The sequence below is a fragment of the Melanostigma gelatinosum genome (assembly GCF_949748355.1).
Source record: "Melanostigma gelatinosum genome assembly, chromosome: 2".
In the NCBI taxonomy this organism is placed as follows: Eukaryota; Metazoa; Chordata; class Actinopteri; order Perciformes; family Zoarcidae; genus Melanostigma; species Melanostigma gelatinosum.
Window position 1 is genome coordinate 28637142 of NC_136635.1, and position 27268 is coordinate 28664409.

General features: G+C 43.5%; 1 protein-coding gene across 1 annotated transcript in view; it reads left to right on the forward strand.

Annotated features, from left to right (window-relative positions):
- The first annotated feature begins 4310 nt into the window (after window positions 1-4310).
- fbn1 (fibrillin 1) overlaps window positions 4311-27268 on the forward strand; it is a 65290-nt gene continuing 42332 nt past the window's right edge. Inside the window, exons 1-21 of the mRNA XM_079288874.1 lie at window positions 4311-4544; window positions 4789-5073; window positions 6396-6478; window positions 8026-8124; window positions 9010-9105; window positions 10021-10116; window positions 15843-16040; window positions 17207-17332; window positions 18349-18474; window positions 19546-19698; window positions 19813-20124; window positions 21884-22030; window positions 22120-22239; window positions 22334-22459; window positions 23524-23646; window positions 24584-24706; window positions 25640-25792; window positions 26374-26427; window positions 26557-26682; window positions 26869-26994; window positions 27124-27243. Of these exons, the coding sequence (XP_079145000.1) occupies window positions 4883-5073; window positions 6396-6478; window positions 8026-8124; window positions 9010-9105; window positions 10021-10116; window positions 15843-16040; window positions 17207-17332; window positions 18349-18474; window positions 19546-19698; window positions 19813-20124; window positions 21884-22030; window positions 22120-22239; window positions 22334-22459; window positions 23524-23646; window positions 24584-24706; window positions 25640-25792; window positions 26374-26427; window positions 26557-26682; window positions 26869-26994; window positions 27124-27243 (2698 nt within the window). The 5' untranslated portion in view covers window positions 4311-4544; window positions 4789-4882. The remainder of the gene's footprint in view (window positions 4545-4788; window positions 5074-6395; window positions 6479-8025; window positions 8125-9009; window positions 9106-10020; window positions 10117-15842; window positions 16041-17206; window positions 17333-18348; window positions 18475-19545; window positions 19699-19812; window positions 20125-21883; window positions 22031-22119; window positions 22240-22333; window positions 22460-23523; window positions 23647-24583; window positions 24707-25639; window positions 25793-26373; window positions 26428-26556; window positions 26683-26868; window positions 26995-27123; window positions 27244-27268) is intronic.

A 27268-nucleotide genomic window follows, 5' to 3' on the forward strand; every position in this document is an offset into this window, starting at 1 on the left:
TGTCCCGGCTTAACCAGCTGTAATAATGAAATGATGAACACATTAATGTATTAATCATTTTTATTTCAATTATGTAATATACATTAATCTGAAATGAGCCATTCTGCATAATGACTACTTTTATATAAATATATTTTCATAATACTCTTGTACTTTTAGAAGATTTAAATGCATGCTTTTACTACTTTTACTTACCGTAAGTAGAAGGTCTGAGTACTTCTTCCATCACTGGTTGGTGGTTAAGGAATTTGTCATTTTCAACAGCAGTGAATGAGACATGATGCTGTACAGACAATAAAAACAATACATGGGAACTGGGAGGGACTCTAGGACCCAGCACCTCAACGGTTAAGAGGCTCATGAAACACAGGTGTGTCCGCTTCATTCCTGCTCCTGTGATCCTCTTGTGCACATGCTTCCTTGGGTCATGACTGTGCAGGTGTAGTGGCACTGGCAAGGCGAAGTGCTGGTTGTCGTTTCCCTTACATTGTAAATTAGTTACGTCTTGTGTTTGGTGTTGGCCTCCAGTCACGAGGACCAGTTGGTGCACTGGGAGGTTGAATTATGGTGATATTAAATAATTAAGAGAGCATTCAAATCATATTAATAAAATACTGTAGTGTGTCATCAGCGTATACAAATCTGGATTATTTCATCATTCAGAAGTGAGGTCATTAACATGCAAAAAAGAAAGTATACTCGGCGCCGATTCAAATAAAAATGTACACCGTTTGTTTCCTCCACTACGCAGCTGGCAAAAAGATGAGAGGAGACTTCGTGAAGCGGTGACCAGAAGAGCTGCAGGGCAAGAACACATCTGAACCATGACATGGAGGTATGGAAGCAGAAAGCCTAAGCATTTCAAATGACATACAGAAGGTCATGGGCAAGCAGGAAAGGGAGTTTACAAAGGGAGTAGATCGAGAAACTTATGAAACTGAAGATGGGGCGGCGTCCAATATTTTGGTGGAGCAGTTGGGGGGTTTACAGGGCGTGTTTTTGGGAGGTTGTCTGAGAGAGAGCTGCAGTAGCCCAAACAGGACATAACTATAAAACAAATAAAGAAGCTTTTTAAGAACAGTGATTAGAAAATAAATGAGCAAATTTGCAGGATTGCACTTTGGGTGCTGCCTGAGTTGTCTTGAGGCAGACAAAGACTCTTGGCAGTCAGTTCAGGAGTAAACGTGGTCTTGTCAGCGGTGATGGAAAGGCCTTGCAGAAGGCAGGACTTTCCAGGGGGAAAAAAAGCAGTGCAGTATTGTTGAGACTAAGTTTGAGAAGGTGGGCAGACATCCAACTGGAGATGTCAGCGAGGCTAGTGGAGATGCGTGCCTCAACCTGAGTGTCAGACGATGGAAAATAAAAGTTGTAGAAGTTAATAATGCATATACTACCCTGTGCACCAGATGAAATACTACATACGGCGAGACGCTTGTCGGAGCAGCTTCGGCAGGTCACCGCCATTGTTCTTTTGACAGAAGAGGTGAAGAAAAGGGCTTAGGGTTGCGGTTTAGAGGCACAGCGGAGTGGGTCAACAGAAACAGAAAATGTAATGTTTTGTCCCAGCCTTTCACTTGCAAAGTTCTTCAAAGTCGTGGTCATATTTCATGACTACGACGAAAACTATTGTCCATGGTCAACCGTGTAAGATCGAATGTGCTAAATCAACACAATCTATGAGTAAGTGCAGGTTGAGGCCGTGTTCGGACATGTGCGAGAGGAGAATGCGGATGATAATGAGAAGAAGAAAGAAGGGTAAAAGCTGATAGTGGAAACTAATGTAGTGGAATACAGTGTCAAGAGGCTTTAGAGTGATAGCATACTTGAGCGAGGAGCCAGGCTGACTCTATATTTGCTGGGTGTGGCTGCAGACATGAATCAGTGTGTGTGAAAACTATCACTGCACTGGACAAAATTCCTCAAAACACACAGCATGCACAGTGTATATATGTATCGGACATCATTCAATACCAGATGAAGCGGATTGAAACAGTTTAAGTTGGGATTTTGTGAACGAAAGTGTGTCTATTTAGAAGTCACTGAAAAATTAGCTATCATGATTCTCTGGCGACATTTGGGTACCTGTTTCGACAGTAAATATACATTTAAACGATGTATAAGTTGTAACAGTGGCGGCTGGTGGACAATGTTCAAAGTAGGGCTGTGCCACATTCAATCAATTTCAGCAAACATCCCAGTATGTTTTAATGCAAAACAATGAAGGTATCAAACACGTATTACTACTTTGCAGTTAAATATTTAACCTTTATTCCAACATGAAAAAAAACAGTCAATAACACTTTGACAAACACGTCAGGACATCTTATTTTTGTCACCCTCACAAGCAATTCAGTATAATATAATAATATTCTGTATAATAGAATAATGTATATCATATAATAATATATATATCATATAATAATATTCACTATAATATAAAACACACACACACACATACATAATTATTTATTCATAACTACATTTCTCGACAGTTTCCATTTCCCTCACTCCATAAGATGTCATTTCCAACTTCCGGTTGAAAGCGGTTCAACCGGAATCGAGGAAATGACAAATAAGAGATTGGCCAAATCACAATGTCCCCCCTAAACCCTCAAACCCTGAACCCTCAAGGACTTACTGACATCATCTGGTAAGTGGTTGAGTGTGAGAGACTGCGAGGGCTTGAAATGGTGTAAATGGGAATGGGACGGCACTTTGCTGCAACATATCACGTTACCATGAAAACGACAAGAAATATGATGTATAATTGTGTGTATTTATTTTATATTTTCTACTCCCTGATTTGAAAGTCTTCCAGGCTCTTTCCTCACAAGATGAGAGGTGATTTCATATGATCTATTTACTCGTTTTGTCAAAACAGCTTCAATGACAAAATCAAATATTTGATGAATAAATAAATAAATATCCTCTGATTTCATGTTTATTTTTTGTTCCATCTTTAACCCTTCATGTTTCTGAGTAAATTTAATAAGACAGGCTGAACACAAGTGAGCCGTCCTCTTTGTTTACCTTTTTTTTTAGTTTCCATGCGTCCATTTACCCGTGTTTAACGTCACATTGCAATGATTTGTGGGTACTTCCCGTAGGCTAAGTCAGCATACCATGCTGACTTATGGAAAGGGTTCATAAAGGCCTCAAAATGTCTGCTTGAGAGCCCTCAAACACTTGACGATTTGACAGTGCACAGCCTTAAACCCACCCTCACCGCGGGAGCGCGCCTCAAAGTCCGTGAGTCCGTAAGGGGGGACATTGGGATTTGGCCTAAGAGACTTGGGATGTACCCTTGGAGGAGCAGTGCTCGCGCTCGCCTGTAGAGACTCGTCCGGACGGGAACGCGAAACTTGGGGCAGAATCGATTCTGCCCCAAGCTGAATCTATTTGAGGAAGCTGATTGGCTAAATTGTATGTCACACATTTATATCTTTAATCAGCAATTGGCTAAACTGCTTCATAGACCCGCCTCTTTTGGGCAGTTTCTCCAGCGCTCCAGAGCTGCTGAGACGTGCGAGAGGACGTGCAGGAAAAGCATATATTTAACGCAGATATCATATTTTATACATATTACTGGGATTACATATTTCAAAAACACAAATATTGACAATTTTTATAGTTTATTATTATTATTATTTATTTTATTTGTTGTGGGTCATGGTGGGGCGGCGCCCTAGCGCCCTCTATTGACCAGCAGCCACTGAGTTGTAATAATAATGGACATCAATTTAAAGTTGTTTCTTCTCTTCCAGCAAGCTTCAGAATTGTATCTTAGTCCTCTTATTCAATTAGGAAGAACCTTCTGCAGCAAACACGTTATTGATATCTTATTAACATTTATACCTGCAGACTTTACCAGCCAAAGGGATTTTAGTTTTTATGAATGGCTCATAACTGATATAATTAGCTAATTGTTTATCAACATTAATAAAGGCATTTTTACAAGTTATTAACCCTTTTCCCTGTGGCACACACATTTTACAGTCAACAGTTAACAGGTGCAGTGTAAAAGTAAAATAGCAGATTATTTATAGTCTATATTTGACACAAATCTAGAAGCTCTGTCTTCTCCCTCTAAACGTCTATGAGTTAACTTTAAGGTTGAAAGTCGAAGCTAGTGGTCCAGAGTTTAACTTGTGCTTTTTTTTTTTGCACTCAAAGCTTTTGTATCGCGAGAGCAGCGGAAGAAAGAGAGAGAGAGAAAAAAAAAGTTTTAGGGAAAGTTGAGCAGAGCAGGGATGAGGAAAGAGCTCTGCTGAGAGGGAGAGACACAGTGAGTTTTGCCATTCTCATCCTCTGGAATGCATCAGCTCCTTTAACTGATCTGCGCAAAGTCAACACACAACTGGATGCGCACCAGCAGACTCCAGAAGTTACGATGCGCATCTATTCATAGGAGCTCAGCGAAAGGTTTGAGTGACTTTTCTTCTGCTCCGCAGTTTTCCTCTAAACTTATATTTAGCAGTACCTGCAAGTGAGAGTGAAGTAGTCCTCTGTCGGGTCTGAGGCGAATCTCCTGTTCGGGAGACAAGGTAAAGTAACGACTCACTCGTGCGCAATTTTGCACATGATCATTTCTACACTGCATGCTTTGCTTTTGCGATTCTTGAGCTGAATGATTTTATAACTTATTGATGAAAGAAGTGATATCACAGCAGCCACCTCTCAGAGTGAGCACAGTTGTTTTTCTTTTGTGCGCAGCATCTCCTGCGCTCTCCTCTGCGTCTTTCACAAACCTTTTTTGAACTTTTTTTTTCGTTTGGTATTGTTTTGCAGCTTTGACTGCAGAGGTCGACGGGGCTGGGAAACTAGTTTAGGATACATTTTTTTTACCACCGAGCACTGGAGCTGTGTACACTTGAGAGTGGATATGCCCGACAGTAAGTGTAGAGGACGGCTGCTGCAGTTGGCCGTGGCTCTGCTGGCCTTGCTGTCGCTCTGCACCGAGCTTGGAGACACTGCAGAGGTGGTGGACACCGAGGACAGCGAGACGATGACCAAGCAGATCGACTCCAGAGCCAGCAGGGCCAAGAGGAGGGGAGGCTCGGACGTCCTCAGAGGGTAATGTGACTATGATACTCCTTTTTGGTCCGATTTTGGAACATTTTTATTTTCTAACACTGCCAGTTGTTTTTTTACACTCAACCTTTAATTTAAATGAGCTTCTTCACGTGTGTTTTAGAGCAGGTGTCTGTTCTTCTGTATAACTCCTGCATGATCAATGAAGGTCAGAAAACGCTGTTTTTTTTAATCAGGCAGGCTGAGACCCATGAGTGACACTGTATGTGATGGGAAATTCGGAGCAATTAGACACTGGCAGGAATATCACATTCCTGCCGACCGCAATAATCAATTACATGCAAACAAAGGAGGCCATTGGTCGTGTGTGGCTGTGGCAGAGGGAGGGAAAGAAAGAGGGAGAGACTAACAGTCTAATCCCTCTGGCCAAAAACACCACACCCCAGTTGTGGATAAATCACATCTGCAGCTGTACACAGTGGGCCACTGCTGGAGAGGTTTTGTGCGTATGTGCGTATGTACGGAGCGAGGGGGAGAGAGAAAAAAGAAAAGAAAGAACTTGTGTGTCCAGCGATGACAGCAAGCAGCTGATGAAGGTCACACTGTAGACAGCTCAATGAGCATCCTCCACAGGCGTTTTTATTTGACATGCTTTCAGTTCATTTCTCAGAACATCTGGGTCCAGAGGAAGGAAGTGCATATACAGGCCGCATACTGTGTCACGCTGACGTAACCAGACATCCACCAAGTTTCATTTTTCACCTCGATCTGTTTGGAGTTACACTGTTCAGTATATACACTTAGCCCTGGGTCAATACATGCCCAGGCGAAGCTTACAAATCCACACATGTAGTAGACCTGTTACAGACCTGTAGCAGGATGGCCCATGTCAGATAGAATCTTTTATTTATTTATTTTTTTACAGGTGTATGAAATGTCTTAAAACACCTTGTGCCGCATATTTTCCTCACCAACAATATTTTGTATTAGAAAAGTGCCAAATGCGGCATGCCAGGCCGCGCCCTACAGCAACAGCCCCGCAAGGAGCACACACCTTAACACCAGTCCAGTGGTTCTCGTCATAAGGTTCGAGGCCCCCACAGTGGGTCACAAGATGAATCTAAGGGGTCACTAGATAATTGCAGGGGTAAATAATACCGTATAAATTGTCTTAAAACTATTTTTTTCTTGTGAAATACTTCATAGATTGACCTATTCAGGACCAAAAAGGAAGGGAAAAATCCCTGTAAAGCCCTCAAAGACAGTTCTGTGATGATGGTCTTCATGAATACAATGGACTTGACTTGAGAGCGATCTGAAGTGGTTATTGGGTTGTTGACCTTCTGATGCTGCGTCTTCCTCAGGCCAAATGTGTGTGGCTCAAGGAACAACGCCTACTGCTGCCCTGGCTGGAAGACTCTGACTGGAGGAAACCAGTGTATTGTTCGTGAGTATTGCCTCCATTATTCCTGTATCGCGTTAAATTCAGGTCAGGTAGAATTTTGAGCTCTTCATGAACATCTGTAATTTTCAGATTCCAGCACCCTGCTGTTTTTTTATTGGAGCCATCCGGTCACAGAGTGTTACACACCTGGGATGCAAAGTGAATGCATGTAATATTACTTAAAAAGTTCTACTTCATCGGGAAAACAACAGGAATGGGAATCCTGCAGACTCAACCTTTATTTTAATTGATTTGCAGCATATAACAAATTAATTCATCTTTTGTCTTAACGGTATCTAATTAATACAGCAGGACTGAAATGCACTGTACTATATTACTATACTATACATATTACTTTAATATGTAACTTATGTAACTTATTGCACTCATTTAGTGAGTTTGTCAAAAAACAAATTGTATTTCAGATAATGGAACATTGATGACTTTCAGAAGTGTTGTTGCATTCAGATGGCTCAAAGTTGCAACAGGTGAAAAACTACATAACAGTTTAAACTATCATTAGATTATTGTATGAAAACAATCAGTAAAAGCTTTCTAGATGGCGATTTATCTTTTGTTCTCTGACTCACCTGTCTTACAGGTGTGTGTTTTTTTTGTTATATGATGCCAAATATTTGTCCACTTGCCTAAATATTGGGACTCATTCATTGGACTTAACTGAGGCACAAACCAAATATTTAAAGGTGTTTGATCACCCTATGATTTGACATTAGCAACGGTTTAGTTGGGTTAATGATCGCAATAAGCTGATGACGTGGTCATTCATTTTGGTCCATTTCCTCTGGTGTTCTGGCAGTGGTTTCTTTTTCTGGTTTCTTTTCTCTTTGTATTTCCTCCCCACGCCTTTCTATCTCTCTCCCCCCCTCTCTCTCTCCTTCTCCCTCTCTCTCCCTCTCCCCCTCAGTAGACAGGAAGGTCTGAGGGGCTCTAGAGTTGTGTGATTTCAGTCTGGCGAGTCGGCTGGCCGGATGCCTGTCGCGGCTCTAATGACATAGTTTAGCAGTGGGGTTCAGGGAGTAGGGGTCAGTGGCTGGACTCTACCTGATGGGAGCTGGGTTCAGGGGACCATGCCAACAACAATCTGTGGGAAAGAGAACAACTGAGCGAAAACCTCCTGCGCCAACTAAAAACACACACTGGTACACATTTATGGCAACAAAACTCAAAGAAGAAAATTGCTCGATGCCGTTGCCAATTGGGCTTCTATAATGTAGCCATGATGAAGTTTAAAAGGAAGGTTTGGCCAAATTTGGACTGTGGTCTGTTTTAGTTTTGAAATATTATAGATGAGAGTTCAGTATGATGTTTAGATCATGGCCTAAGTTGCACCAAATGAAACTCAAACCTGAAATTCAAAAGCAGCAGGGGACAGGCTGACAAGCAACAGATACATCACATGAATTTTCTCTCACGCACAATCCAGACAAATCCTGGCACCGTAAAGTCAGCATTGGAGTGTTATTTTACCTTTCACCTGTCAAAGGAGGTTTGTTATGTTGTTTGACCAAGTGTCATGTTCTCCTTTGCAGCGATCTGTCGGAGTACATGTGGAGATGGTTTCTGCTCCAGACCCAACATGTGCACCTGCCCCACCGGCCAGATCGCCCCATCCTGTGGATCCAAGTCAGGTCATTAAACAGCGCCTCCCCTTTCCCACGGAGTGAACTCCTTTGAAGCTTGCTATCATCAGCTTTACGTGTTTTACAACATAGTGTGCATAGATGGAGGCGTTCTCTGGTATTTGGCCGATGGATAAACACAGTAATGATATGATTTATGTGAATAGGAGAAGATGTGGAAAGAATTGTGTTTCGGAAAGCACGGCCTAGAACAATTGTGTTTTAATTAAAAGAAGCTGTAATCTGAAGAACAAACATTTCACCATGCAGTAACAACAATGACAAACAGTGACAGATTATAGATGGCAGAAAACGTGCAGTCTTGTCATATCTTATCCTCCTTAGGATAAAAATCAAAGAGGTTGTAATTGGCTCAGATCTTTTCATCTGCATCTTTTTTTCTTAAGTTTTCTTTTCCTCATCATGAGTAATGAGCACTAGCTAGCACGGCACAAACATATGAGGTACTAAGCCAAAAAATCATCCCCTGAAACTGCGTCAAGCAATTTATATATACGTTGCAATCACGATCTTGCAAATAGCGGTCCATCTCTTGGGTTGTGTGTGTGTGTGTGTGTGCGTGTGTGTGTGTGTGTGTGTGTGTGTGTGTGTGTGTGTGTGTGTGTGTGCTTTGGAAGACGTCCACAGTAAACATTTCCTCCATGTTGCCCTTCTTGGAGCTCTCAGCGCTTCAACCCAATGTGCTCATCTTGTTTGCACACCATAACTTTCTAGGAAATTATATCTGAGCATGACTTTGGAGTCTAGAGTGCATTCTGTTTATGTTGTAAATCTAACATGCAGCGCATGTTTGTGTACTCTGAATTTAACTCGCAACACTGCTCTGTGTGTAAATGTCTGTGTGTGTGTGTGTTTGTGTTGTTGTGCCCACAGTCCAGCACTGTAACGTTCGGTGTATGAACGGGGGAACCTGTGCCGAGGACAACTGCCAGTGCCAGAAAGGCTACGTGGGAAACCACTGTGGTCAACGTAAGGATCATCCTGAAAATACAAACAAGGCCGCTGTGACACACTTTAACATTGGCAGCATGTTTTAACTTTAGTATCTTAGATTCATTTAAGAGAAAGACAGATAACATCCATTTCCTAAAGTTGATCCTTTTCAGCCTGAGTTTAGTGCTAACTAGAGAAGCACACACAGTAGAGTGCAGATCCTCGCCAGGTGGGTCTCCCTCTCTCCTCCCAAACAAAGAAGAGTTGAATCTCACTCAAGTCACCCTTCTTTAAGCCCCCCCCCCTTCCACCGCAGACTGGCCAATCATGGCGTAGCACCTGCTACCTCTGAGACAGTCAGACGGCTCTGCTCCATAGAACAAGCTGGCTGATGGGTCCAGTACTATGCGAGTTTAGTGGACAGACGGACAGATGCACACGCGACTGAAGGCATGATCTCCAGCCAGGCTTATGTTATTCCTGGAACAAAGAGTGACAGGGCAAGAAACAAGAGCAGTCAGATGCAAATTCAGACTTATTTGGAAGCGAAAACAAATTTAAACTGTAACATTTTCAATCAAACTCTTTTAAACATCTGTTACTGTGTGCAGATCATGTTCCTGATTCAACTTGCATACTTACTATAGTTGTGTGTGCTGTTTTCAGTTTCCCAGTGTAATGAAGGATCATTGCCAGCATTCTGGGTTTTACTTCCAAATAAAGTGGTTTAGATTTGTGCCTTAGTTTGTCTGTGGCTGGGCCGATCAATAGCTGCTCTGTTTGTTTCCCCATCTGACTTCCTTTTGGCGATGTCGTCATGTTCCCAGATATCTGCAATTTATTTCGTGACCAGAACCAATAGAAATGAGACCCATACAAACCGTCAAATATCCTGTGAATTGTTTACTTGTTTTGTCGTCATTGTTTGTTTTTCTCTCTTTTCTTCTCCAGCGGTGTGTGAAAATGGCTGTCTTAATGGAGGAAGGTGTGTGGCTCCCAACAGATGTGTGTGTACCTACGGCTTCACCGGGGCTCAGTGTGAGAGAGGTAATGAGCGCCACACTTGCGCTGCTTCGTGTTTCTCCCACTCGTCTTACGTCACACTGTCTCTGTGCTCTACATTCACTACTCACCACTGATGAAGTGTTCTTTAAAGCCACACGTGCTGCTTATGTGACAACGTGACTGGAAGCTGAATAGCGTTTTGTTGTTGTTGTGACTCAAGTCAAATTCCTGCTTCGTCATGCCACCAGCACCAGGAATGTGGTTTGATGTGGAACATTTGCATGTCAAGCTTGAGCTCAGAAATTACAATTATTTTCCACATCTGTTCCCAAACAAGGCTCTGGGGAATGTAACGTCTTTCTAAATATGCACTGTTTGTTAACTGAAGACCTCCCAACCTCCTGTGGTTGCTCTCTTGCACATGAGAGCAAAGGCTCCAAAGTATACAAGCACACGTAAACCGAGAGCAGCCTACGCTGTGTCTGTGCTTGGGGTCTGTGGCTGTGATGACCTGGAGAAGTCAAAGATGTGACCGTGTAAAGCTAATATTTGGATTGGCAGCAGAGCTCCTAATTAGTAACGTCCCTTTTAATGAGGCCATGCTTCCTAATGAGGATTGGTCCTTTACTTTACTTCAGTGTTTTCTTCCACCCTGCAGCTAATAAGACTCTATCTGGTTGCCGGGCGGGTTAGTGCCAGGTCTTATCTGCTGAAGCACACTTCTACATGTTGTGACTTTGGTTTCCACTCTTTCCTGTGGAAGCTTGGCCAAAGAGCTTGTGAGACTGTGGAGGAATTCAAAATCAGCACACAGTCTCTTCTGGATTCTAGTTCATACTTTTCAGGGAACATAAGAAATCTCTGCGAAACGCTGCTGTTGTGTCTTGTGTTGTATTTGTGATGAATAAATAGTGTCCGGGCAAAAGATATGACCACATAGTTTGTCTTGTAAGGTGACAAGCATGCAAACTGGCCACTCACAGTCTGCTGCTTTATGAATGGTCGTTTCTTGTCTGCTATAGTGATAGTGTTGTTCTATGATTGAAACAGGCAGACTTTTTGTTGTGTGTGTGTGTGTGTGTGTGTGTGTTTGTGTGTGTCTGGGAACAGCTTCTGTCTTCTATCAGTCATCTACACAGTTCATTGTGCTGAATATATCTATAGAGGTTCTCAAAAGTGAGGATCTGCTGCTTTATCTGTTTTGTATGATCATTCATTAAATATTTTTGGGTTTTGAAGCTATTTGAAGATATCTTGTTTGTCTTTGGGCACTTGTGATGGGCTTTATTTACGACACATTTTGTTGACTTTGACCGTTATCAACTACAGCTAAATAATCAGTATTTGCAGCCTTGTCAATTGATCAGTCATTTGGTCCTTTATCTTGCATTTGGTTGCACCAAGAAAGGTGGTGAAAGTAGGCCAACGGATACAGTGGCATTTTGGGTTCGGTTACTTTCGTTGGAATTTCCTTGGCTAGTATCCATCACCTCCCAAGAGAAAGCCATTGTGCTCTCACACAAACACAAGCACATGCATAGAGTACATGTGTACACATATCCATGCGCACATGCACGACCCCACACTGTTTTTAATGCAATTTACAGAACCGTGCCCCATTATGGCCTGATCTTATCACATTAACAAAAACACAAGGGTTTCCACAAACACGTGATCTGACCAGGGGGAGAAGTAGCTGCAATCGGGGGGTTGTCTTGGATGTGGAAAGATCCTGGTGCAATCAGGGCTCAGCGTGAACACACCACCACTGCGGAGCTGCGTGACTTTGAGCTGTGTGCTGCTCCAAATGACTGGCGATCTGCTGACCAGTGGTCCCACCACCAGGCACAGCTGACTGCAGTGAAAGTGCAGCCTGGTACATCAACGTGTTCTTTGTTGGTTATAAATGTGATTTAGGTCGGAATGTGGGATTGGTGAGATCCAGCTCGCTGCTGCTGATCGCACGCAGGCCTCTCTGCTCCTGCTGCAGAGTCGTTTAGCTACGGAGCAATAAAGCCGAGCATTCGGTGTGACGCCATGGAGTTCACATGGGATGGTGGTGAAAGACTGGCCTGAAAAGTGGTAACACGTGAGTTGCACAGTCGATAAGTCAGCAGTCGGATTACACAGGGAAGCCGGTCAGTCAGCTGAGGGGCTCTCTTGTCTCTTAATGCCTCACTGACTTTCCCCTATCAGGCTCTGTTCTAGCCCAATACAAACCTCAGTGGATAGATAACCAACTGTGTGTCGTTGAGTGCACGCTCAACTTGTTAGTACTGGGAGGATGGAGAAATCTGCTGACGGGCCAATAGGGAAGGCCCCACCCAGATATAAGACCCCATAGCACATGCGTGGAAACACACGCAAACATGCACACACGGATGCATGTGCACAAATTCTTTGTGCTAAGGCATGTAAGGATGCTGTGAACACCATCTGCAAGGAGGTAGATTGGAGAAGGGTGGATATGGAAAAGCGAGATGGATTTTTGTGTGCGTCTGTGTACAAACATTTTGGAGTTAATCCAGGAAACTCTTTCAACCAACTTCCCTGCGGGCTTCCCTCCTGTTTACACCGAACTGTTGCTGTGCATAAACTCACCGATCATTGAGGAAGCCAGCATTTCTGTTTTGTTCCAAAATGAACTGAACCTCTGCACAGACATGAAATTGTCTGTGCAGAGAAATCTGCTCCCATATTGAGATGCATGTTTACTGAAGCAGCTACCATGATGTGCAAACATGTTTCCAGAAGTAGTTAAGCAAAAACAAGAGCGGCATTTTTCTAAGTTTTGGTCTGTTGAGATCATCTCTGGCTAGACTGCGGATGAGGGGCTGGGACATTGGCTTAGATTCTGTGTGTGTGTGTGTGTGTGTGTGTGTGTGTGTGTGAGAACATATGCGATTGCTCCCAGATGTACAGGACATGGGTGTATCCCCCAGATGTATGCAGTTCACAGAGAGACAGTGAGATGACAGATGAAATGACAACACTTTCCCCATACAGCTGTCCGCCTCTCCCTGTTTACCTCAGCTGACTGTTTAAGTGCTGCACTTGTATTTGCATTCTTTCATGCTCAGATCTTTGTGTTTTTAGTGTTTGCTCTCCTCCACTAACAGCTGTAATGAGCAGGTATTATGTCAGATGGATTATGTGTGGCAGCTCGACTGTAATAACACATAAACCTTAATCTGATGAGAAGAGAAACTTGAGTTCTTTACACAGTCTGCTGTACTTATTCGGGCGCCATGTAAGAACTTTCCATAGCTCCTGTAATTGCTTTTTCCTATACGGTGTATTGCTTTGTTGTTGTAGGTAAGGCACATATTGTAGGCTTTAAGTAAATACAGACGATACCTGGCAACTGGTTTGTTGTCTGCAGAAAAGTTTTGCTTAAAGTTAATACAAGGAACTTTCATTTTGGGGGGTCCCTGTGGATGAAAGTGGTGGTGTTTCCCACCACCAGTGTCCCTTTAGAAAACCTCAAATTTGAATGCAACAGGATCTGACAATCTGCCACTCAGTCCTGGTTCTGGTTCTCCCGTGCCTCCTTTTTCTCCAGCAGCGTGGTGTCAGAGCAACGAGGCAAAGCTCTGCTCCTGGCAGGAAAAGGAGACGCTGCTACGGGGCTCTCCTCCTCCCGCCGGAGCTTCCGACTGCGTAGTCGTATATCTGGGTCTGTCCGCGGTGGGCTGGTCACTGCCGGAGGCCCCACTTGACTTACTTGTGAACCTGCATGATTGCATCTGATTTTGCGCGTAATCCGACCCGGTGGTACTGATGACAAACATTATGAATAATTATATAGACATAGCCAATCTTCTCGCTGATGACTTGTTTATGATTATGTCGTGTATGTAGGTTGATCGATTTTTAAAGGAATAGTTTTTGGCGATGCAATCATTAGCTTTCTTACATAGAGATCAAGGAGAATGATATCACTCTCATATCTGTCTGTTGAATATAAAGCTCAGTTTAGTACCAACTAGCATGGCTCTCTCTTAAAGTAACTGACCTGCCTGCTGACCTGCACCACTAAAGTTCACTAATTAGCATGTTTCACCTTGTTTGTTTAAGCCGTAGAAAAACTGAACTGTAAAAACAACAGGGGCCTTTGTGCAGGACAATCAATCTTCTCATCTAACCCTTGTATTTCCCAAAATGTTAAACTATTCCTGAAATGTTCCAGCTGGTGCTATGACAAACTTGTTGTTCTTGGACGATATTTTTATTGTTCTGTTACAATAGCAAGTACTAGCTTCCCTGGTGTAGAGGTTGCACAAAATGGAAATAATCAAGTAAAGTCCTAGTACCTCAACTTAAATGTCCTTAGTTACATTCCTCTGCTGGGTGAACAGAGAAGTAGATGAAAGATTAAAAGCATTTGGTCCTCAGTTGAGCCAGAGCAGGAGTGAGTGGGAAAGAGCAGGAGAGATGACCCAGTTGTGTTTCACACAGCGCTGGTGCCACAGGCAGAGAGACCGTGGAGGCTGTGGTGCACGTGACGGATCTGGGCTGGGCCACACGGGAAACGCACAATGTCTCGTTTGTTTTAAACGACTGCACTGTTGGAACTGGTCTCCCTCTTTCCTCTCGCCGTCTGTTGTCTGCCGTGAAATGTGGAAATGATTTTTGCTCCTGGATCTCGGCCAGATTCTTTTGGGAGGGATGAGTTTTTCACTCTCTCTTTCTTTCCGTACCTATCTCTGTTTCGCCATCTTCCAAATCCTCACCTGATAAGATTCAGTGATTTTGTTCAATCCGTGGGGAGTTTGCAGCGAAGGAGTGGTGTTTGGAGAGAGGATGAAGTGAGGGGTTAGATGCATGCAAGCAATGGGATCAAGGGAATGAGGAATAAACCAGTTTGAAGGGGAGGTGAGGTGAAGAATCTTGACGCTGGGACTTTCTTTACACACTTGAGCTCATATTTATTATAAGCTATTTAGTCTGTAATTCTCGGCTGCTGTTGCTGGCGGCCAAAATCACCCACTGTACTCCGCAGACATGCCCTGTCAATCAGCCCCTGCTGGCCTGAGGGATGATCAATTCCATAGATTGTGTATGACTAGAAAAATGAGAAAAAGCAGCACACTCCATGGTGAATTTGTGATATTGCCTTCAAACACAATACAGGCAACTAAAGAACTGATGATCATATATCGTGTGCACCAGACTGATTTTTCATTGCCTCTGTTTATTCTAGCTTGTGTGTTTTACTCTCCACATCTGCCCACACAACTTTAAAAGGTTTTCCAGACCCTTTCCCTATCTCTGCTTTTCTCTATCACACACACACACACACACACACACACACACACACACACACACACACTCATGCACGTACAATGTACCTGAGAGCCAGACCGATTAAAATGCCAGGAACAGACAAAGCATTCTTTATGGAGTGTGTTACTGTCCGCTCTGCAACCCTTTCATCACATACAGTGGAAGGGAGTTGTGAATGTCATGCAAAATTGCATTCAGTTTGAGCGTTTCTGTTTGTGTAATTTCACAATCATTCACTCACAGAATCAAGTTCAGGTTCTAGGTTTTTCAGGATTATAAATTTAAGCTTTCTTTGTCACAATTTTGGTTGAAGTATTTGACAAATTTAGTGGTGTACTTTTTTTAATTCAACCAAAATTTATCTTCCTTTTTACATGTAAGACTGGCAACCAAAACGTTGCTGTTTTGCATTGCGTTTGTACTGGAACTAAAGAAACTAATTTAAGTGTCCACCAAAACATACTCTTGCTTTGCCTCTGCAGACTACCGCACTGGGCCGTGCTTCGCCTCGGTGCATAACCAGATGTGTCAGGGCCAGCTCACAGGCATTGTGTGCACAAAGACTTTGTGCTGTGCCACAGTGGGACGGGCGTGGGGTCACCCCTGTGAGATGTGCCCAGCCCAGCCTCAACCCTGCCGCAGAGGGTTCATACCAAACCACCGCACCGGGGCGTGCCAAGGTAAAGTCATCATCTCTGTCTCTTTTTCCGTTTCTGTCAGTTTTTTGTCTCTCTGTCACCCTCCCTCCCCCTCCTTCCTCAGGTGAAGTGCTGCTTCTATCCTCTCTGCCGTTTTAACTCCTTCTCCCTCTTTGTCTGCCTTCGCCCCTCTCCCTCTGTCGTCCCCTCGTCCCTGCCCATCACCCCTTTCCAGAGGATTAGTTATAATTGGGTTAAATTGGGGTGGGTGGCAGTGCCTCCCACATGTGTATGGAATGCCCGCAGACACCCGCTGTGGCGGGACTGTCAGAGTCAGTAACACGGGTCAGTGGCGGTGCCACGTGGGAGAGCTCATTTATGGTAAGACGGCCCTCTGCCTGTCTGCTCCAGACCTCTGCAGGGGAGGCGGACCTGAGCCAGGACCCAGAGCAACATGGAGTGCTCTGAGACTGCATCAGGTCACAGCCTCCTGGAGGTTTTCAGCTACATTTTATTCCGTCAAAATCCATTAAATTACTTTCATTACTTTCATCAACGCAACTCACAAAGTCAAAGAATTTAATTTTTTTTTTTCTCCCAAAAGCTGTTGGATGGATCGATTGATAGAGTGTCCCTCCTTTGGAAGTACATCTTCATGTTAGTCTTTGTATGTGATCACAGCTATTACCTTCTGTCTAACTGTAGACCTGTATTTTCTATATTTCTATCTCTTCCGTGGTCTACTGGCTTTGATTTCTGTTCCTCTTGCAGGAGACATTCCTTTCTCTCTCTCTCTCTCTCTCTCTCTCTCTCTCTCTCTCTCTCTCTCTCTCTCTCTCTCTCTCTCTCTCTCTCTCTCTCTCTCTCTCTCTCTTTTCCCTTGTCACTCACTTGATTGCAGGAAGGTCAGAGCCAGACTCTTAAAACAGACCCAGTTTCTATCCAGGCACATCCCAACGTGTGCAGATTTCTGTGTTAATGTTAGTCTGTGTGTGTGTTGCCCTCTTGCCGCTGAGTTCATTTTTTTTATCATTTCTTTATAATTTTCCTTGTTTTGTACATTTAAGTAATGTAAGTACTGTAGTGCCCATGTGTGTGTGTGTGTGTGTGTGTGTGTGTGTGTGCGTGTGTGTGTGTGTGTGTGTGTGTGTGTGTGTGTGTGTGTGTGTGTTAGAATGTGAATTCATTTGTGTGCTTTGTATGTACAGATGTGGATGAGTGCCAGGCCATCCCTGGCATCTGTGAAGGAGGAAACTGTATCAACACAGTGGGATCCTTTGAATGTAAATGCCCCGCTGGGCACAAGTTCAATGAGGTCTCACAGAAATGTGACGGTAGGTATCAAGCTGGCAGCCGTCACATTAAAACTGTGAAATGTCTGACTGTCGGTGTGTGCTTGAATGACAGGGTAGGCTAAAATAAATTATTTTAAAAGCTCCCAGCTAACAATGTCAAAGTAGAGTTAAAAGCCACATCCGTCTAGATGTGGTTAACTTCACCTCGGCTGCGGTATTCTGATTATTACTTTGTGGGGAAAGACCACACATAAGCCACTTTGCCCGTCCCTTGAAATACGTTTAATTAAACCAAAGCAGCACTCAGCTTTCTCTCAGTAATCCTGTTTAACACTTAATTGTGAGGCTTGAAAGAGGCTTTTCCCCCACTATACGCGTGTTAAAGAGAGCCCATGTAACTTTTGAAAGTCTAAATAACGCCTCATCCAAACGTTGATGAGCAACAAATACACTCCAGGGTTTTGTTGCTTTAACCTTACTTGGTCTGGTCTGACCAGTAGCTTATGGTAGCTGATGTTAGCTTAAGTTAGTAAATGTAAATAGTGGCCCTCACTCTGCATCACTTCTAGTCCTCGGCACATAAAGACCCACAGTTAGCGTGTGTAAAATATTGACTCATTAAAACCTGAATATGACAATTTCCAGACCAAGTTTTACTCGAGTGAGGCTTTTGTGGCACTCATTTGCAGAGTAAAATATGTGCTATTTTATGCCCAGAAATAATTACCGGAAAACTTCTGGACTGTGTAAAAGACATTTTGAACGGGGATAAGTTACAGTGTACTTCTTAAGAGACTTTGTGCAACGGTGCTCACGGATGAGCAGCTACAGAGGCCCCTGGATGTAATATCCAGTGACAATGCCTTATTTCCATTGTCACTGCCAACATGTGCTCAAGTCACTTTTGAAAGCATTCACGTTTCATCTGAATCGCTTTCATCGAAAGTTTACTGTGATTACTGTGCAGTTTTTAACAAACAGGAAGTGATCTGAAATGTTTTGAGAGATTCTTGACAGCTTCTTTTGTTGTTAATTTCCTCCTCTCCTCTCTGTAGATCTGGACGAGTGTTCAAACATTCCAGGTCTCTGTGGTGTAGGGGAATGCTCTAATACTGTCGGCAGCTACTTCTGCAAGTGTCCCCAAGGATATTACACCTCCGCGGACGGATCCAAGTGTATAGGTGAGCTGTCTGTCCCACTGGCTGCAAACCTCTCCGAAGGATAATCGTCTGCTTCGTATTTGCTTTGGTTCGTTGTCACTATGATAGATGAAATACGAGACGAAGCAGTTGAGAAAAGAAGGTGCTTTCCTTTTTCCACCCTATTTTGGTTCTTCCCCCTTTATGCCGGGCAGGAAGAACTGAAATCTGTCCAACGTTCCAGCTGGTAGAATTTAGGTCAGTAGTCACTTGTTTCTAGTTCCACAACAATGAGCTATATTCTCTTTAAACTGAGGAGGAGACATGACGAGAGAAGTAAAGTGAACTCCTCTCGTGCGCAGGTGACTTTGCTGTTTGACATTACAGTGTGTGTGTGTGTGTGTGTTTTTCTATCAGTATGTGCATGCTGGGAGGTTGATAGCAGTCTCGCACGCACACATAAGCACACGCGATCACCAGAGAAGCCTGTTAAGCTCGCAAGTTCAGCTCAGTTTGACCCAAAACAGACCAGGAAGGAATTTGGATCAGAATAGACCATTAGATGTACACGCACATACTCTCACGTGCACGTATACACACATGCATTCGCACACAAACATATGCAAACCCACGCTCAGATTACCCCCCCAGGAGAGGATGTTTGCAAGAAAGGAATGTCTGAGTCTTTTGCTCCAGAAAACTGTTGTGCCAAACATTTTAGTTTGTTTCCCATGCAGCAACGTCTACTCCGACCCCTGAAGCGCACAACTGTTTTTCTGTCAACCGACTCGACGCTCGCCTGACATCTTGTCAAATGTAGCCAAGCAATCAGTCGTGTCGCCTGTCAGTTTCTCCATGTGAATACGCTGGGTGTGAAACAAGACGTGATATATTTATCTTAATAGAGAACCCGAGTGCCAGAAACTGCAGGATGTAGGAAAGGTTCTCATAAATAGGAAGTGATGACTATTGGCTTCCAAATGATGGAAAATCTGACGCATCAACCGCCACGTTGTGATTGTTCTTGTGCCAATATGCTCAACATGACGACAACACATGCCATATTCCATACAGCACGGTTAAGTCAACTTCATGCTGTGATGTTTCCCACAGATTCTCGAGGTGGGTATTGCTTCACGAGCCTGCTGAACGGGCGCTGCGCCAACCAAAACTCGCAGCTGTTGACCAAAATGCAGTGCTGCTGTGATAATGGACGCTGCTGGTCTCTTGGATCCACCCCTGAAATGTGCCCCATTCGTGGAGCAGGTGGGGTCACTCACCATCACATGGCTTTCAATTTCTTGTTCTCATCTCTGTGTCTCAACTCCTCAACAACACAGAGCTAACCTCCTGTTGTTTTTCCACATGTGCTCATTTTAGATGAGTACCAGAAACTGTGCTTCCAGATACCCAATGGGAACGGTGGAGGGCCGATACCTGGTCGTGTCCCAGGGAGTCCTGACTTTCCAGGCATCTACCCAGTTCCATATCCTGGTCAAACTCTTGGGCAAGGTCCTGGGCAAGGTCCTGGGCAAGGTCCTGGCCAGGGACCTGGAGTGTTTCCTGGTCGAATTCCCATCCAGGGCCCTGGCAATGGTCAGAATCCTGGACAAATTCCACAATATCCATTTTATGGACAAAATACAGGACAATTTCCATTTCCAGGACAACAACCGTTACAACCTCCACCAGGTACGCTCCTACTTTCTGCTTTTATTTGGTTCACAACGTGTACATGTATTGTACGGCCCGCGGGCCATATCCGGCCCGTTGGCTGTCACCGACCGGCCCGCAGGACGTCAATGGGAAATTAGGAATAAAACGTAAATAATTGTACATCATGCACGGAATACAGCTGCGTTGCTTTTATTTTGAAGGCGACTGCTGCTGTATTTCATCTCAATTTCCGTACGTTAGTACGTTCGTGGATGTGTGCGTAACTCATCCCTAGAGTCTCAGCCACGTCATTTTGGCTACCTGGGATGTGTTGGCGATGCAGAGCGGACACGGACCTCTGAGGCTTTGCTAGCTAAGCTGCAAAAGCAACATGCTCAGGAGATGTTGGTTCTCTTTGGATCGACCTCCATATGTGAACAAACATTCTCCGTGATAAAGTTTAGCAATCCAGATCCTCTTTCACTGACGATCACCTGTCAGCTGTCCTTCACTTCTCACCTCACACATTCAACCTGACTTCAGTCACTCGTTCACTGAACGGAAAAACTGAAAATTAGCTCATTGGACTACAAACAATAGTGATTAAAGTACTAATTTATCAGAAACATGATCCCTGTCAGTGTTGTACGATGATATATGGATATTATAAATGTATATTTGTTTGGTACGATGATATATGGATATTATAAATGTATATTTGTTTGGTACGATGATATGTGGATATTATAAATGTATATTTGTTTGGTACGATTATATATGGATATTATAAATGTATATTAGTTTGGATCATTATTCCTGCTGCAGATGTTTCAGGTGGAGTTCATTTGAACTCCTTTGTACTCTGTTGTTCAGTTTGGGTAGTTAGGAAAGGTTTGAAAAATGATAATGTGCAAAGTAACTAAAGCTGCCAGACAAATGTAGTGGAGTAAAGAGTACAATATTTCCCCCTGAGATGTAGTGGAGTGGAAGTACAAAGTTGAAAAAAATGGAAATACTCAAGTAAAGTACCTTGACTTTGTACAGTACTTAAGCAAATATACTTAGTTACATTCCACCACTGGTCATAATATTTACTCTTACCACTTTATCAGAACCATACAATTTACTTTTTATAAAGAGGTGGAGCAATATAGAGCAGGACTGAGTTCAGTCTGTTGGTCCGGCCCTCCTCAACAGTCTCTGTTTCTCATGTGGCCCCTTGGGAAGAATAATTGATCACCCTGCTCCACACCCATTGGTCTTCTGTTGCCATGTTCAAAATTCCAGTTTTGAGCAATCACAACACACACCCTCCAGCTAATGAGCGACATGTTAACGATGCTTACTTTTACTAAGACTCTAATTGTGCACTGACGTAAGGCTGCTCGTTTCATTTGGGTATTGGTAAAAGTATATAAGCGGAAAAAGAAACGCTTCTGACAAGTCCGGACCATGTCAAGAGTTTATTTAGGCAAAATCCTCCGCAACAGCATTTTACAACATTTTACAAGGGCGCTTGGAAAAGTTTAGGCTTCTCTTCAGAAATTCAAACCTTAATTTTTGCCTTAATTATAATCATAGTGACTTTAGTGCATCTGGCAATGCAAGTCTACGTGCTTATGAAATGCCAATTTACTTTTGCAAGCAGTTGAGATATTACGTTTCCTTTCCCACTTTGTTCAGACATATGGTACGGTTCATTTCGGTTGACCAATTATCCGAAAAATGTAAAACAAGACAAAAAAAAGAAACAGTATTTCTCATTGTATTTTATTTGTGCGAATGTTTTTGTCAGGTATTATCCAAACCCAGAACATCACCAACATGTGCCAGGCCTACCGTAACCTCTGCCAGAATGGCAGGTGTATCCCCAAGCCAGGCACCGATTACCGCTGCGAGTGCAACATGGGCTTCAGGTTGAACGATAGAGGCGATTGCTTCGGTAAGTGAGCGAGGAGCAAGTTTCTCAAGCATTAAACTGGAGGCGCACAAAGGTGAAGAAGGTTTGTGAGCTTTACGTTTGTCCCCCAGATGATGACGAATGCGAGAGAAGCCCGTGTGCACACGGAGATTGCGTGAACACCCCTGGGTCGTACATCTGTCAGTGTCCCGCTGGATTCCAGACGACTTCAACCAGGACAGAGTGCCGAGGTTACGCATACACACACACACACAGACACACACATGTGCACACACCTTTAAGAGGATGTATGTGTTTACTGTGCTACGTGTTTGTGTCCGCCAGATCTGGACGAGTGTGTGGCCAACGGTCGTATCTGCAACAACGGCCGCTGCGTGAACACTGTGGGCAGCTTCCATTGTGTGTGCAACGCTGGATTTGAGATTTCAGTGGATGGAAAAAACTGTCGAGGTTTGTCAAGTTCTGACGTCTGCATTTATGGAGTTAAGGCATTTTGAAAGGGTAGTTTTCTGTAATAACCACAGCATGTGTAATGTTTATGTTTAATGGACCGTGGATCTGTTGGAGGTGGTGATTTAATACCAATGCCTGTTGGAGGCATGTGCCGTAATAGACAGCTTTTATGATTATCATGCTGGTGGTTTTGTGTGTTTCAGCCTATTAACTACAAAATATGTACATTTTAAATCACTACCAACCTTTTTCCAATATTATTCGTATTTACTTCTCTTACCTTGCAGGCATCGATTTGTTTCCATTCATTTTAGTTTGCTACAAAGTCTTGCAAGTTTTGCGTCAGATAGGTCGTCCATCACAGGAAACCTGTTGTTGAGACGAAGGGGCCAGTTTAAATATCTCTACATCAGAACTACGTTCAAATTGCTTTCGAACTCCCGGACAGAAAATGCTCGCAGTTGTCCCCATTTTAAACAATATCCTCCCTTTCTATGATGACCGTCTCTTTCACCCGCCTTCCAATGTGGCCGTCCTGAACAGCTTCAAACACGAGTCAAATAAGTATCGACACATGGGAATTACATTTTAAGTGTATTGGGAATTCTACTTGCTGTTTTGTTGAAGAATGCGCCAAGATCCAACATTCAGGGGTTGGCTGCTAAAAAGCAACGTTTGTTGTCCAAAATGTCCTGGTTCCTATGTTGCCTGTCCTCTGGACTTCATTTCCTGACAGCATACATAGCTCGCCAGTGTAATGATTTGGCAGAAAACTATCAATTCTCCAATGTGTGAAGGAGGGTTTTGAATATAGCCGCTGCATTGGTAAAAAAAAAAAACAGCAATATAACTTTGATTAAAGCAAGCAAGTTCTATTACAATATGATTGTCAAGACAGAATATAATTCACTGAAGTGTAGTTTGTCTCTGGTCAACGATTATGAAAGCTGTTGTTAATGTACTAAACCATGGTTGTGCCTTTAAACACTAAACAGTATATCTGTGTATCTTTCCTAAAAGCACTGCTATTAAGCTATCAATTTGTTTCTGTTCATCCACAGACCAGGATGAGTGTCTGATCAGGAACATGTGTCTAAATGGACTGTGTATCAACGACGATGGAAGCTTCAAATGCATCTGTAAACCTGGATTCCTGCTTGACACCAGTGGACGCATGTGTGTAGGTGCGTTTGTCAGAAAGAACCACGGATTATTACAGTCACACCTCTACGTTCTAATGTAACCAGCTACTTCAACCAGTAGAAACTTTGAGTCAGTTTACTCTTTGGACCTTCATATTTAGCGAGTTTGTAAGGTCGCTTTCTCTCTGGCATGTAGCAAGCAAGCCAAAAAAATCCCCCTAAAAGCCTGGAAAACCCCCTCAGAATCCTGGCAGGCCAGCTGGACATGCAGACTGTTGGGGCACGCCTGTTTCAGACAGCCTTCCCTAAACCTGTTCAATGCAAAGAGAAAAGAGATGTGGGCCTTCTCCTGAAATCCACAAAACATGCCACAATAAACCATTCATGGTATGTGTATTAGATGCTGTGTAGAAGCGTATTTGCAACATCAAAACAGATTAATTAATGTCATGTTTGAAATACATCTCCAACGAGGCAAATCTTTGGCAGCCATTTTGCTCCACACGGCTTCAGAAACAGACGTTTGATCTCAGGGACACTGACCTGGTTGAGTCATAGCAGAGTAAATAAATAGGGGAGTAGGGTGTAGGTGAAGTGTCCTGATGGATGCAGTCATTAATGACATGTGTAGTCTAAAGGGGCCCCGGGGCCTCATCATTTCTATCTACAGTCTGCCTGTTCCCAACACAACCAGACAGAACACACATAAAAACACAGTTGTGCTTGCATACCATGTCATTGTTTACGCTCATTAGGATAATTATTGTAATACGCTGATGGGATCAAGAGGAAAGGAACAGAATGTTTTCTTCGCTGAGGTCATAAAATTGAAACTGTGCAGCAGTTTTGGCTCAATTGCTTTTAATGAATCAAGCACCTGAGGACTTTAATAATGCTTAAGCAGGAAATCGGAGCTTCATAACATTCATCTTGTAAAGAAAAGTAAACAAAGGGCTGATTTTGCTGTATCTGTTTTTAGACATTGATGAGTGTGAGACTCCAGGCATGTGTATGAACGGCCACTGCGTCAACACGGAGGGATCCTTCCGCTGTGAGTGTATGGCTGGGATGGCAGTGGGCCTGGATGGACGGGTCTGTGTTGGTGAGTAAATGTTGTGTTCCAGGAAGGGTTCATGTGTTCATTTTGGATACCAAGGCAAACAGTAATCTCGCAAAACAAAAACCTCTTCTTTTTTTTAATCTCCGGCATGTGTCCCCTTGTTTCAGTCTGGCTAAAAGTTCTCTATTGTTGCATGGAGAAGATGAAAATGAAGTTATTCTGTTTTTGACAACATGTCTAAGTTTAAGAGCTTAATTGACTACTTTGGGAAATAATTGGTACTTCCAGCCGTTTCCTGCTAGCACACATGCTTAAGATTCTAGTAAATTCCTGCATTGGTGATCAAAATGTTGCTCCTACTACTTTTTTAACGAACTGCAAGCTCAGAGTGAGCAAACTTTTCAGGATTTATCTCACTGCTGCCTTCACATTTTACCCAGAATAACCACAACACAAGCCTTTTCCAGTCAAGTGATTAAATGAACAAAACCGAATGTGAGCAAGCAGAGAATAATCGCGTTGTGATAAACTTGACCAACAGCTCATCCCTGTTGCAAACTTAAGCTCACTATCATTAATGAGCATGTGTTGATAAATGTTTTCCTGCCTCCCTGGGCTCTAATCTCCTGGACTGGGACTCCGAGAGCAGATCTGTTTATGCCTCTATTTTCAACATTCCTACAGTATATTCTCCCAAATGACATTTCTTTGTATATTGAGTGGAAAGTGTTGAAATGCTGTTGTTCGTTCTGGGTGAGTTCTTCGTCTGGATGATATCAGCGCTGAAGAATGCCTCAAATCCCTGGATATTATGGAGAGGGAACAACCATTTGTTTGCCAGTGTTGTTGCTTTTTCGGAGCTACGGACTCTTGCCTCCCTGTCTCTCTGCTTCGTTCTGTCTCCAGCCTCTTTCCAGATCTTTTGCCTCATCCCTGTTTCGCACACACTTGTCTTTTTTTGTGTGTCTAAAACAGATACACATATGCGCAGTTCGTGTTATGGTGGCTACAAGCGAGGGCAGTGTGTTCGGCCTTTATTTGGATCTGTGACCAAGTCGGAGTGCTGCTGTGCCAGCACAGATTACTCCTACGGAGAGCCCTGCCAACCCTGCCCACCGCAAAGCTCTGGTACGGATACTAGAATCACCCCGCCGTTTACACATATGGCGCCACCTCCTGCCGCCTGACACACACACACACACACACACACACACACACACACACACACACACACGTGTGTTTAATTCAAAACACACCTGTCAAAGTCAGGATGACCAGATCAAATGCTTCGTGTTCTCTGACATTCTAGCTTGGATTTCACAAATGACAGAATAGCGGCGATGAAGTCACGGCTAACTTGTTTGACAGAGACGCCCACAGTTAGGAGACATTGACAGCCTCCAAACACACACACACACACACACACACACACACGCACGCACAAACGAACACACACGTCATCCAGTCACTTGTCATTAGTCCTGCCATTTAAAGTTTCTGTATCAAAAGACGCCAGAGCTGCACCACATTAAGGAGACGGTTTTATATACATCTTGGCTAAATGACAAAGCATGGAAATGGATAATGACATGGTATTAAATGTTTTGCTTTGAGATTTCTTGAATTTTGGCAGTTGTGATATTTTCTCAAACGCTGGTATTTCTTCTTTTTTATCAACCAAACTTTGCTGTTTGTGTGTTTTGTTGCAGCTGAGTTCCTGGCTCTGTGCCCCAGTGGCCCCGGCATAAGCGGCGATGCAAGAGGTAACGAACGCAAGCTCGTCATGGGTCTTGCATTGATATTAAAACAAAATGAAAGTATCACCGGTTAGTACTGGTGGTAAGGTTGTTTGCATACTGTGACGTTCAACAGGTTATTCTTTGCCCTCTCAGATATTAACGAGTGCGCCCTCGACTCAGAGATCTGCCAGAATGGGGTGTGTGAGAACATGTTGAGGTCTTACAAATGCACCTGCAATGAAGGCTTTGAGGTAGACCTGACGGGCAAAAACTGTGTCGGTAGGTTAACTGCTCCTTCATGTCCTCGTCCTCTTTGAAAATGAAAGCATACAGCCCTCATATCAAAAGACAGTTTGAGGAAAGTCATCCTGTCTCTCTCTGTCTCTCTCTCTCTCTGTCTCTCTCTCTCTCTCTCTCTCTCTCTCTGTCTCTCTCTCTCTCTCTCTGTATGTGTTTTTTCCTCAGATATTGATGAGTGTCTGATGAACTGGCAGCTGTGTGAAAACGGTCTGTGCAGGAACACGCCAGGCAGTTTCACTTGTCAGTGTCCCAAAGGATACGTCTTCGATCCTGAGACAGACGTCTGCACGGGTCAGAGACTTATTCATTCTGTTGTGCAGCACAACGTCACTTCCTCACTGCACGGCTGCTATATCAGATGGATTAGAAATGACCAAATTGGGAAAAACAGATCTGTTGTTTGTTTTTCGTCTCCCACAGATGTGGATGAGTGTCTGTCTAGCCCCTGTGTTCATGGAGATTGCAGGAACAGCCAAGGGTCCTTTGTGTGTTTGTGTTCACTCGGCAGTTCGTTGGACAGCACTGGGATGGAGTGTATCGGTGAGTGAGCATCGTGTTGTGAGAA